At 38.4% G+C, this 13,767-nt stretch overlaps 1 protein-coding gene across 3 annotated transcripts in view; it reads right to left on the bottom strand.

The window, feature by feature from the left end:
- Positions 1 to 13,767, bottom strand: part of Upf2 (UPF2 regulator of nonsense mediated mRNA decay) — a 105,612-nt gene that overhangs the window by 47,902 nt on the left and 43,943 nt on the right. For all 3 annotated transcript variants that reach the window (XM_021185904.2, XM_021185922.2, XM_021185914.2), the window contains exon 9: positions 4,133 to 4,241. In XM_021185904.2, coding sequence (XP_021041563.1) covers positions 4,133 to 4,241 — 109 coding nt within the window. The remainder of the gene's footprint in view (positions 1 to 4,132; positions 4,242 to 13,767) is intronic.

Raw genomic sequence — 13,767 nt, 5'->3', positions numbered from 1 at the left:
CTCTGTGTAGCCCTGGCTGTCCTGGAACTCACTCTGTAGACCAGGCTGGCCTCGAACTCAGAAATCTGCCTGCCTCTGCCTCCTGAGTGCTGGGATTAAGGGTGTGTGCCACCACGCCCAGCTCAACATTTTTCTACAAACCTATTTTATGTTAACCTTGTAATCTGTTCTGAGTCTATAAAGAATATGCTTTAATGTACGTATATATGTATTCCCTCATTTGGTAGAATAATGGTCTCAGAAGGTGTCCCATCCACCTCCTGGGGCAGGGAATGAGGGTGAAGACAAATCTGAAGCCTTTAGGCACATACTTTGCATAAAGTGCTATAATTGCAAATGTAGCTTAAAAATCACAGACACACAATAAAACACAGACATACTGAATAAACATATTTGTATTCCATTTATTTTGACCAATTGTTTTAGTTTGGCTTTGAATGTTTCTAGAAGCTTATGTGCTGAACATTGTGAACAACTTTGGGGAGCAGGCGCTAGGCAGGAGAGGTGGATCACTGGGTGTTTATATCTGGTCCCTGGTTTCGACTACCCATCCATTATGACATTAAAAAAAAAGCCTCTACATCTTCCAGCCAACATGATGCTCTCTCCAAACATGGAGGCAAGCAATCATTGATTGAACTCTCCAAAACAACAAACAAAATATATCCTTCATCTCTTAAGTTGTTTATGTGAGGTATTTTGGTCAATTATGAATAAAGAAACACCAATAAAGAATTTTAATTTAAAAAGTGTGGAAAGACCGTTTTTTAGAATCTCAGTAAAGATTATTTACTTAAAAGCTGCCCTCTCTATTAAGGAAGCAGACTCCGAGGTCCTTTGGAGGACAAAGAATAATACTAGAAACAAAATATTCCTCATAGTTGCACTATCTAGAGACAAAATTTTATGAAATTATTTTTGGTGACTTATCACTTTGGCACCATGATCATCAGACCCCCTTAAAAGAAAAAAAAAATATTGTTGGGCTTTGGGATAATTATTTTGTCCTAGTACAGTTCATGATGTAAACAAAGCTTCGTAAAAAATTTCTCAGAGGTGTTCAATGTATGAATGTCTCTAACGATCTAGAAACATATTGCCAAAGTGTTTATCTAAATTCTTACCTGATTGAAGTATATAAGAATGTTGATTTCTCACTTCTATTAGCTTTATTGATCTGTCAAATTAGCAAATCCATTGTTTAACTAGAATTTCTTTGACTACATATAGTTTTATCAGCTTTACTTCTCAGCTGAGATTCTTAAGGGGGTAAATATGATCATATTGTGGCAATATATTGGACCTAGATAGAAGACAGAGACAGGGAAACCTGGTTAAAGAGCTATTGTCATACGAGCTGTGGACTATGAAAGACAGTGGCAGCAGGCATGGTGGAAGTGGCTAGAACCGAGTGCTTCAGAATGCTGTGACAGGAGGAGCTGGGAACTTTACAGAGTGAATGGACTGTGACAGCTGAACAGAAATATACTGAATTATGAGAAAAATACAGAAGTACATTCAATGAAGTAAAAGATAAGGATGTTTTTAGAAGAAAATGTTGAGTGTTCGGTAGAGACAATTGGTTTCTAAAAGGACGAGAAAAGTATTTTGCGCTGGAGAGGCTCTAGCACGGCACATACATTTGGTGATTAACACTCTGGAAAAACAGGCATCAGTTGAAGCCATATAATGTGTTCCCACTCGAGACTCAGGACTGAGTGAGGAGTGGTAGTACACACCTGGGATCCTAGCACGTGGAAGTAGAATACAGAAGTCAATTCACAGCCAGCCTCTACTACAAGTATGAGTTTGAAGCTGGTCTCAACTACATGAATCCTGTCTTGAACAAACAAAAAGGTAGGGCAAAGACTAAGGGTACAAACCCAACTTAAAAAAAGATTAAAGATAATGAACTGGTAGTATACAGGGAAGAAGTATTCTAATAATATTTAGGTTAGGTACTGTGCCATACCTGGTTTATCTCACGTAATTATAAAGACACATACTGCTTCAAAGAGCAAAATTATTCTCCTTGAATAGATGTTCCAGCACCTGAGTAACTAAGTCCAAGTCACAATGTCAACATGGTGGAGCCAGCATGATGTCCTCTAAAAAAATCAGCAGGATCCAGTAGTTTAGAATCTACAAGAGCACCAACTAATGAGTAATCACGACAACTTAGTGGTCTCTATCAAGGGGGTTGCTGTGAAGATTTTAGAAAAAAATTATATCCTAAAAAATTCAAATAAAAAGGAAAAACAAAAAAATAGGATATGGTAACACACGTTACCCCACAATCCCAGTGCAAGGTCTTCCCTCTAAATTCAAGGTCATCTTCGCTACACAGTGAACTGGAGGCTAGCCTGGGACACATGAATCCCTGTCTCAAAACAAGGAAATGAAAGATGAGTGTTGTAGGGTGTACTGTGTTAAGCAGATGTTAATATGTGGGTTTTAGAGCTGTTACTTTTTCATTTGGTATAGTTGTACATTAAGCTCAGTTAAAGCCTAACAGAACTAATTTAGGATAGAAGGTTTGCAGAATAAGGTAGGAGAGATCCTGAGAGAGATGGAAAATAATCAATTACCTCACTAACTATTCTGAGAACAGTGGCTTCCAAAGATTGCAGCAGTCTAAACTATGCCAATCCTTTCAACTTCCACTTCAATTTGCATGGTAAGAGAGATATACATTCATAGAATGCTCTTAAGTTTTAAGTCTTTCACCAAATGTACTAATCATACTTAGTCCAACAATTTGTGTCTTGCTTAATTTGGAGTTTGGTTGGTAAAGCAATGCAGACAATTGGTATAGTGCTCACTGCTGTAAAAGCTCCTCATTGGTACACGGAGTCAATTACACAGCCAAGAATAGGACTTCTGCTGTATCTAGTCCTGAAGTAGCAGCATTTAGCAAAGTGTGTTCTTTCCCGGGTAGATACTCATACTCCTTTAGGACAGTCACAGAGCACAATTACCCTCACAAGGTTTTCTGAAGTTTTACATTAAAACAAAACTGTTAAGTTTTAATGAGCTCAGTGTTTCCCAAGTTCTCTAAACACAGAAAGCTTACCTGACTCACTACTGCTTATGAAAAACTAAAATACTTCAGCAAAAATAGCCCAGGAAAATCTCAATCAACAAAGATAGTAACAAACACTTATTACAAGAATTAGAGACCATTCTATCCCTCATGTGGTTTTCTTGCTCTGAATTCAAAGCACTCACACTACAATAAGTCTACAATCATACAAGTATACAATCATAATTTATTATTTTCCGCTTGCTTTTTTATTTGTGTCTTATTTTTGAGCTATATTGTGAGGTTATCTGCTGACTTGTCCAGTTGAGTACACCAGTGGTCACTGAACACAGTAAACAATAGCTTTACTGGCGTTCCAAACAACTTACTCTAAAGTTTTGTAAACAGAACTTCAAGTTGTTCCATAGGCTATCAATGTCCATGACCAGTCTCTAGCAGCGCCATTACCACCTACCACCAAGTATTTGAAGGTCTGCAACCTTACTTCCATAAGGTAACTGGGCAAGTACGCCAGGAGAACTACTAACATAGTCCAGCTGTAAAACTGGAAAGGAAGGGAAGTTACCTGATAAAGAGCTGCTATTTACAGCATGCTCTTTAAAGAACTTAACACTACCCAAGATAAAAACTGTTAAGGCAATTATCAATAAATCACAGGCAACAGGAGATTCATTGGTGCCTTCGAATTTAAGAAAGCTGTTACACTTTCGACTCTTGGAACTCGACATCTCAAGGGGCACTTATGGGCCAGCATACCCAACTGTCTTCCAGGCTAACTCTCTTTCTCCTGGGGTCAGCAAGAAGGCCTGTGTCTTAACCTTGGAGACTGGTCTTTAATTCACGACAAGAAAAGGTACAATACCTACTGTGGGAGGACAAGACCGTAACAACAGCTCCCCTCCCAGCCGGAGCAGCACTAGCAACTCTTTAAGCTTTGTTAAGCATACCTACACTTGAAAAAGTTTAAATTTCATAAATTCTCAACTGTTGAGTCACTATCAATGCTTATCAATAACATTATGCTCAAAGATTCCTCACTCGACTTATTAGAACATATAATTATTACAAAATAAATGCTTAAATACATACATGAAATCTGAAATCCCCCCTCAGCATGGAACAAAGATCCTCTGCTACATCAGACATGCAGGGATGCAAGGTAGCAACCAATCTTGCATAAAATGGTAGCAAATCCAACCTGCAAAAGTTATATGTAATATGTGTAAAAAGAAAGACACACCAGAAATAATTCATTTTAAAACTTAAACTTTCTCAGATTTACTCGCATAGTAAATAATTTCTTTAAAAAAATCAATCACCATTCAGATATGCCAAATTTATTGCCATTATGAAGTTCGTAAAAATTCAGTAAGTCTTGTAAAAGTATTAATAACCTAGCATTTTCTAGTCTGTATTTCAACTAAGTGTGTAATTTTGATATATGACATACCATGTGAAGAAAATGCATTCTGCCATGACTTACATTTCTCCTTACATAACTGCTCAGTAACAGAACACTTACAAACCTAAAGCCAACCTCAATACTGCAAACCAGAATCCTTTCAAACTGCTGCCTGTATATACCCAGGGGTAAGGCATTTGTAAATCTCAGTTTCTGAAGTAAGAAAGTAACCAAGAACTAAAAGTATTCATGAGATATTAACATAATGCCAAAAAGTCTGAGCAGACTTTGTTCATCACAAACCCATCCAGACCCTCCTTCCCCATGTCACTGTAGTCAGTGGCAATGTGTTCCACTCAGGCTGCTGCCCCCTCCAGTGACAGAGCACTCTTTCCCATCAGTGTGGATGCAGCTCCAGAATCCTGCTTACTTAATCCAATACTCCAGGCAGCCACTGCTGATGGGAATCAACACAAACTACAACTTATTTCCATTCCCATCACAGCTCATATCATACACACCTCGAGTATTCACCCATTCCACACACTGGCTGGGGAGGAGGAGCAGTAAGAGGAAACAGAAGCAGCTACACAGGCAACAGCAGGACCAACAGTGCAGAGATGGGAAGTAAACACTACAAATGCCACCAATACAAGCCGTGATGTAGCTGGACGCACTTAGAACACAGACAAATAACCCTACAGTTTATAACTATCACCACAAATAGCCCTGTACTACTGACTAGGGTAGAAAGGCAAATGGGTCATATCACTAAAGGAATTCCTGTCATCACAGGCTGTAAATCAGATTTGGAATTAGAATTACTGACCCTTAGATAAAGGCTGGAGATATGAGGTTATGGGAAGGAAAAGTAAATTTAGGGCTAAAATCTTAAAAACTTTTTTCTTTAACCCCCTATAATTTCTTTCAAAATATTTAAGTTTTAACATTTTGTTTTTAAACAAAACCTTTTCATGCATGATAAGAGTGTCCCCTAACCTCAGAATGTCTACTATTACAAAAAGGGAAGAGGACTGTCTGTTCTTAAGGTAGAAAAATAAGTTATAAAAAAAAAATCACTATATTCTAAACAAAACTTGAAGGCCAGAGAGATGGCTCAGTGAGTTAAAGTAGCTGCTTTCAAGCCAGGGAACCCAGATTCAAACCATGTGACCCACACAGTAGAAAGGACCAGTTCCCCTAAACTGTTCTCTGACATTCGTACACACACTGTGGCACACTTAAATACGTGTAATTTAAATAAAAAAACCTTAATAATTAAAAGAAAGTAACATGGTAGGGCTAGTCCTAATCCTAATATACATACACATATATTATTCAACTTGTTAATAATGACAACCTCTCTATGAGATGGCTACTATAGTCACCATGTCTGAAATAATAAGACAGATTCAAGATTGTGGTAGCTATCTTCTCATATTTAAATAAATTTTAAAAATCATATTTTTTAAAATATTTGAAAGTGTTTTGAACATAAACATTTACCATCAAACTTTAGATATATTTAAAATAATTTAAAGGTTTATCTGTTGGAAGTTAAGCATACAAAATAGACATGATAAGAGTCATATCATTCCATGATAAAATTACAATACTAAGGTTTTCCTTAAGATTTCCTGGGTGTTGCTGGAGGATTGGATAAATGGCTTTGTGGTTAAGAGTGCTTACTGTTCTTGCAGAGAACCCACATTTGGTCCCCAACACCACACACACACCTGTAACTCCAGGTCCAAAGGACTTAATTCCCATCTGACTTCCAATGGCTCATATACACAAGCAGTACACACATACATACACACACACACACACACACACACACACACTCACACACACATTTTGTATGTCAGATACTTAACTTTCAACAGAGAAACCATTAAAATATACTCAAGCATCTTTCTCTATCTATCTATCTGAAACAAATACATACTTTTATTAAAACAAAACACAACACAACACCACACCGTGGAACAAATGAACTCTTTATTTTCTTATATTAACCAGATAGATTTATACTAACCTGCATATTATAAATTCTCTCGAAAATACTAGGTTCTTTCTTTTCCATACTTAAAATCTAGGTCCTTTGTTTTCCACCCACACTCATTTTAACAGCACATGGTCTTTCCAATTAATAATCAATTGTTAAGCCGGGTGTGGTGGCGCACACCTTTAATCCCAGCACTCGGGAGGCAGAGGCAGGTGGATTTCTGAGTCGAGGCCAGCTTGGTCTACAAAGTGAGTTCCAGGACAGCCAGGGCTATACAGAGAAACTCTGTCTCAAAAAAAAAAACCCCAAAATAATAATAATAATAATAATAATAATAATAATAATAATAATAAATTGTTAGGGGTGCTAGAGAGGTGATTCAGTGCTTAAGAGCACTGGTTGCTCTTCCAGAGGACCGGGGTTTGGCTCACAATCATTTGGTTCTAGGGAACCCAACACTTACTTCTGACCTTTGAAGGCACCAGACACACATGGTAGAAACACATTCATGGTAGGCAAAAAATTACTCATACACATAGATAAATCTAAAAAAAAATCAATGAGCTAATTCAAATATGTGAATGTAAACTCATCATCCATCCTGCTGACTCAAGCACTGAGGCTGCAGAACAACAAGAAGGCAGGCCTGGTTAAGGCTCTGTAAATAGTGCTTCTGAGATGATGTCGGGGCTAATCCGACTCTTCTGTCCCCTCCCTGCACACTGGCATTCATCTATCTCATTTGAAACCTCGGCATTTCTCCTTCCTTTGGAGGAGAATAGAATACACTTGCCCCAACACTCACACTATATTCCTTCATTGTACCCAAGTCACTTCAGTGAAACCCATTGAATATCCCAGTGAATTTGCAAATCCACCTTTCTCTCTGCCCCCCCCCACCTCTTTTGTCCTGTAATAGGTTTTTTTTTTTTTTAAATGGAATTTAACAGTCAAGTGTGGTGGCACATGTCCATAATCCTAAGAGACAAAAGCACAAAGACTGCCCATGAATCTGAAGCCAGGCTGGTCTACATAGTAAGCTCCAGGCCAGGCAAGACCATATAGTGAGAGTCTGTCTCAAAAACAAAAACAAACAAAAACAAAACAAGGGGCTGGATGATGGCAGCATGGTTAGGAGCACTGGCTGCTCTTCCAGGGGACCTGAGTTCAATTCTCAGCACCCACATGGTGGCTTACAACCATCTGTAACTCCAGTTCCAGGGGATCTGACACCCTCCTCTGGCTTTCACAGTATATAGATATACATGCAGGCAAAGCTCCCATACACACAAATTAAAGCAAAACAAAAAGAACCTTTAAAATCATATATAATTTACTTATTGAAGTTATTTTTTATCTTGACATCTCTCTCCCAGGGAAATGTTAAGTATGGAGATAGTTTGCCTACATTCTAAGGTAGTTCTTGGAACAAAGTTAGTATTCTGTATTCATATGTGTTATATAAACAAATCTCATTCAAGTATGCTGTTAACATGTATTCTAAGATGCATATTATCCCACCATATTAAAGAAGTACCATCCCCCTCCTTTAAAAAAATAAAAAGATTCAATCTCAGGGCCTCATCCGTATATACTAATGGCTTTTTGACTCACTGAACCATCTTTCTAGCCCTCCAGTAGATGTTAAATATTTCAAACATATCAAACTATGAGATTTTATATATATATTATACATACACAAATATATATGCATACATATATGCACATAGGTAAAAAGAAACATTAAAGCCTTAAAATATATATACATATACAAATATATACATATATGTGTATATATGTATGTAATAGATATGTGTATATATATGTATGTGTGTGTATATATCTATATATATATGTGTGTGTGTGCATATATATATATATATATATATATATAGAGAGAGAGAGAGAGAGAGAGGCTTTAATGTTTCTTTTTCTACATATCTGCCTGGATTTTTCTAAGACTCGGTCTTGAATTTATCTCATATTAAAAGTAGATCTTCCTATCTCAAAAGATCTATATTAAAGGTGGATCATTCCACTTCAAAGATGCAGATTAAAGTGGGTCTTCCCACTTGAAGTGATTTAATTAAGAAAAAAATTTTGGCAGGGCAGTGGTGGCGCACGCCTTTGATCCCAGCACTTGGGGGGCGGAGGCAGTGGATTTCTGAGTTCAAGGCCAGCCTGGTCTACAAAGTGGGTGCCAGGATAGCCAGGGCTACACAGAGAAACCCTGTCTCGAACACCCCCCAGGTCCCCCCCCAAAAAAAAGAAAAAAGAAAAAAATTTCAGTCTTGTTAATTCCAGGTGCAGTCAAGCTGACAAGCAATAATAGCCATCCCAGTGTATGTATGTGTTCTTCTTTCTCCAACTGACTGAACCTACTTGGAGGGTTTTCCTGATCCAAACAAAAGTGATGGCATTACTCCCATCTTAAAGTAAGCAGTAACCCATAAGTAGGTGCTTTCGGCTGTATTGGGGATCTTTAAAACAGCTTAAGGACTCAAGAACAGTTTGTCTTTCACACTGTTTCAGGTAATTAGTAATCTTAATTTTTGTTTCATGTAGCAGTGAACTGCTCCATTTCCTCAAAGTACTATAAAATGCATAGCTCATAATGAATTTTACCCTCCCTTCATTGCTTCATAAAATAAAACTCCTTTCATTGTGAATAAGACGGTAAGTAAAATAGCTCTAAACTCACTGCCAAGTCCTGGCTCTCTGGATTGTACATGATATTGGTAAAATGGCATGTGTTGTTTAAGCTTACTGAAAGCAGACTCATATCCCAGACTCAAGCAGGTTTACTTCAAGTATCCTCTAAGACTCTGTTCTAGGCAGGCTGCCCCTCTTGGCTCTATAATGGGGAAAAGAAATAGAGCATGCAGGCATAGGCACTTGTGCCCTGAGAACAACTAGAACAAGGATTATTTCCAATTGATGTTACTGTTATTTATTCCATTATTAAAAATGCCTGCAGTGTGCCAGGAGGAGTGGTGGGACAGGCCTTTAATCGAAGCACTTAGGAGCCAGTTAGCTAGATCTTGGACACTTTGGAGGCAGCAGATCTCAGTATACACAGCAAGATTCCAGTCTCAAAACAAAACAAAACAAAACAAAACTGTAGTGGAAACAAGCAGCATAAATTGAGCAATGGGAAATTTATCCAGGAAGAGAAATTTAATCTGAAACTCCCGCTGACTGTCAGTTTCCCTGGTCCATTTTGTGGATACTTCTAAGTGTCCAGTTTGATGACATTATCTGTTACTATTTGTTCTTTAATTTAGAAACCTTACCTGAGGGGATACTCTGCTCTGCCTTGAGACTTGTGATCAGGAACTGACTGCCTTCTCTGGGCTTCTCTAGTAATTCTGCTGGATGTCAGTAAGCCCAGTATGATGATGCTGTCTTAGCTCTTCTCAGTGAGGCTACTCCAGTTGTCTCGGCCTACTCTGACGACGTTTGTTATTTATCTGCTGTTTCTATAAGTCTACTACTTGCTAGTTATTGTTATTTTGTTTTGTTTTGTTTTTTCCAGACAGGGTTTCTCTGCGTAGCCCTGGCTGTCCTGGAACTCACTTGTAGAGCAGGCTGGCCTTGAACTCAGAAATCAACCTGCCTCTGCCTCCCAAGGGCTGGGATTAAAGGCGTGTGCCACCATGCCAGGCCTTATTTTTTGTTTAATAAGCTCATTCATTTAAAACAGAAAGCACAGCTATCATAAATCACTCTTGGGACAATACAGTTTAGGATACTTTGTCTTTTCACCTAGGAATATACATACAAGCCTAAGTGAGCTAAACTGCAAAATGTAGATAGCATCAACCATTTGAAAGTTACTAAAGTAGAAAACGAAGTATTTTAGTCAATTTACAGAGCACATTTTCCCTTTTCCCCCTTTCTCCCTCCTTCCTCTCTCTCCTCTCCATCCCTCCTTCTTCCATACCAGGGATTTGAATCTAGGACCTCATTTATACTAGGCAAATAACCCGGCTCTGGTCTTGCTTCTTGGGACAATGTCTTACTAAGTTGCTAAGATTGTCCAAACTCTCCCCAGGCCAGGGAGACCCTGAACTTGAGAGTTTTTTGATTCACTAATCTCTGAAACAGCTGGGATTATATAGCCCTAGTGGCACTAGGCCTGGCAAAGAGTAAACGTCTGCATCACAATACAGAGAAAAAAAAAAATCTACTCAGTTTTCTGAAAAATAAATGAGAAATAATTTAAGATCCTTCTTCTCACAGCTGAATTCTAAATATTCTGATAGTGATAATTACTTATTAACCAACAGTAAATAGTGAGCAATGTAAAGACAATTCTCCTAAAACAATAAAACCTCAGCTATCCTTCTAAGAATCACAGACTTATAGACACCACTTGCAGTTAATGATCAGTATTCAGTCACTAAGCTCAAGAAATACAAAGACCAAGAACTCACATGTACTTGCTCCCGAGGAGAAAGTCTTCCTGTATTTTAATCCACTAGTGAGTTAGCCTTCTAAAACACTGGCTAGTTTTGTGTCAACTTGACACAGCTGGAGATATCACAGAGAAAGGAGCTGTAGTTGAGGAAATGCCTCCATGAGATCCAAATGTAAGGCATTTTCTCAATTAGTGATCAAGGGGGAAAGGCCCCTTGTGGGTGGTGCCATCTCTGGGCTGGTAGTCTTGGGTTTTATAAGAGAGCAAGCTGAGCAAGCCAGGGGAAGCAAGTCAGTAAAGAACATCCCTCCATGGCCTCTGCATCAGCTCCTGCTTCCCGAGCTGCTTGAGTTCCAGTCCTGACTTCCTTTGGTGATGAACAGCAGCATGGAAGTGTAAGCTGAATAAACCCTTTCCTCCCCCAAGTGCTTCTTGGTCATGATGTTTGTGAAGGAATAGAAACCCTGACTAAAACACCCCCCTCTTCCCCTTTTTCTCCCTCAAAGGCAGAATCCTTCTGTATAGCTGGCCATAAATTTGCTAACTCTATAGGTGGAGCTATATTAAACTCAAAAACCTTCTGTTTCAGCCTACCTCATTTTTTTATCTAAAAAAACTGAAAAAAAATTTACTGTTGAACGCTATTAATTTTAATCTCTTCTCAAAGCTGCTTTGGAAAACACTGAATATGAAAGAATACTATTATAGCTCCATTTAAAAAGTGGAGGAACTCTGAGTTCCAGAGCATTTTCTTAGCATGTGTAAGACCCCAGATTTGATTCTCGGCACTGCAAAACAACAGCAGCAATTTTACCACAGAAAAAAATTACAATAGGGGCAACAAGGCCTAGTGGGAAATGGCATTTGTCACCAAGTCTGACAACTCAAGTGTGATCCCTGGAAGCCAGGGTGAAAGGAGGAACAACTCTCACACGCTGTCCTATACCTTTCCATGGCCTACCTGAGCTACACATAAAATACATAAATATGATTCCAAAATGACAAAATATAATAAAAGACTGGGGTCATTTTCTCTGGAAACCACAATCAAGTCCCTTTCTATAGTGCTGACATTCTAAATAAAACAGCGCCACCACGTGGTATAATTTACTAATAGAGGTAGAGGAGCAAGCAAAACAAAAACAGAAACAAGTCTGATTCTTTCCATTTTAAGTTTAGTGATGATAGAAACCCAATTTGAAAGTCTCATAAAAAATATCAAAAACCAGCTGGGCCTTTAATCCTAACACACATAGGCAGAGGTAGGTGGACCTCTGTGAGTTCAAGACCTGGTCTACATAGTGAGTTCCAGGACAGGCAAGGTTACAGAAAGCCCTGTGTGGAAGAAAGCCAGTGTGATGCATGTAAAGAGAGTTGTACTGACACCACCTAACAAGATCCTGCACCTTTACCTCTCAGCACCTGGCCAACTTCATGTGGCTTCAAAGGCACTAAAAGAACACACGACAGCAGTATTTAAAATAAGCAAAGAGATCTTTAAAGCCCCTTCTTCCCTGCGTCTCACTGTAAACTCAAAGCCTAGCTTAGGTAAGTGACCCTGGGGATGATGAAACGCTGCAGAACTTGATCTGGATGGCAGACACATGCATATTTAAAGATTAAATATTTCATGTAAAAATTTCTATTTTCTCTCTGAATGTGGTGTGGCTATTACAAATACAACACCACCACTTCCTATTTGCAAATTTGCAAGTCTTTACAGAAAGCACTCAAGTGCAGGCCCCTGCTAGGAAATGGGTGAATCTTGAAAACATTATGCTACAGGTAAGAAGTCAGGTATAAGGGGGGTCAGGTGTTTCTACTTAAAAAGAATTCTCCAGTACAGTCATTTTTTGTTTGTTTGTTTTGATATGTCAGCCATATCCTTACATTTTTAGTAACTTATTTTTATTTCATGAGCATTGATGTTTTGCCTGTTCTGTTTCATACTGCAGTTACAGATAGTTGTGAGCTGCCATGTGGGTGCTGGGAATTTAATCTGGGTTCTCCAGAAGAGCAGACAATGTTCTTAACTGCTGAGCCATCTCTCCATCCCCAAAAGTTCTTATTTAAAAGGAAAAAGAAGGATAAAGCTCATTAAGAGTTCAGCATTTTCCTCAACAAAATACACTGGAAATCAATTAAGCTCACTACCAAGATGTACATATACTCTATGCACTTCTATACTCATAGTCAGTAAATAACTAGTAAACGACCTACTCGTTACTACTGTTGCTAGCATACCTTCAGCCTGGTTATGTTAGATGAAAGGAATCCCAGCCACTCTGTAAGGCTCCATCCTTAGGGAGGATGATGAATAAAGTGTCATAGAAAGGAGGAGCCTTTTAGGACAGGAGGCTGAAGCAGAGATATGCATGGATGGCTAAGGAAGCCAGGATTCTAAAGAGATAATAAAAACAACATTCTTGCTTTTTCTCTTAAGCAAGTTCAAGCCTATATTATATGATCCAAACAGCTCAAAAAGTAACTTTTTACCCCTAATACTTCTTTCTCAGCCCAGACTAGTCTAACCATCCATACTAAACCTCTCCCTCCCTTTCTCTGTTTCTCTGTTTTTCTGTCTCTGTCTCTCTCACACACACACCTTTTAAAGAGTACCAGGTATCTCTCTTATTCAAGAAATAATAAAAGTTTCCAAATGAATGGCAATGAGGAAACTGAGCCATTAATGACAAGAAGAAGATGCACTGCCAGGAACCAAACCATCTTCTTCAGAGGCAAGCCAAATTGTACAAGTATCAAAGAAAAAATGATAAAGTCACCACATGTTAAAACTACAAAATATCTAGATCCACACTCAAAGGCCAAAACACATATAAAGTAACAGAATAAAATAACCTCAAAGATAGAAATGAATTTTTATTTTTTTTTTT

Source organism: Mus caroli, chromosome 2 (genome assembly GCF_900094665.2).
Source record: "Mus caroli chromosome 2, CAROLI_EIJ_v1.1, whole genome shotgun sequence".
Lineage (NCBI taxonomy): Eukaryota > Metazoa > Chordata > Mammalia > Rodentia > Muridae > Mus > Mus caroli.
Note: the sequence above shows the minus strand (reverse complement) of the source record. Positions and strands in the feature narration are given on the sequence as shown.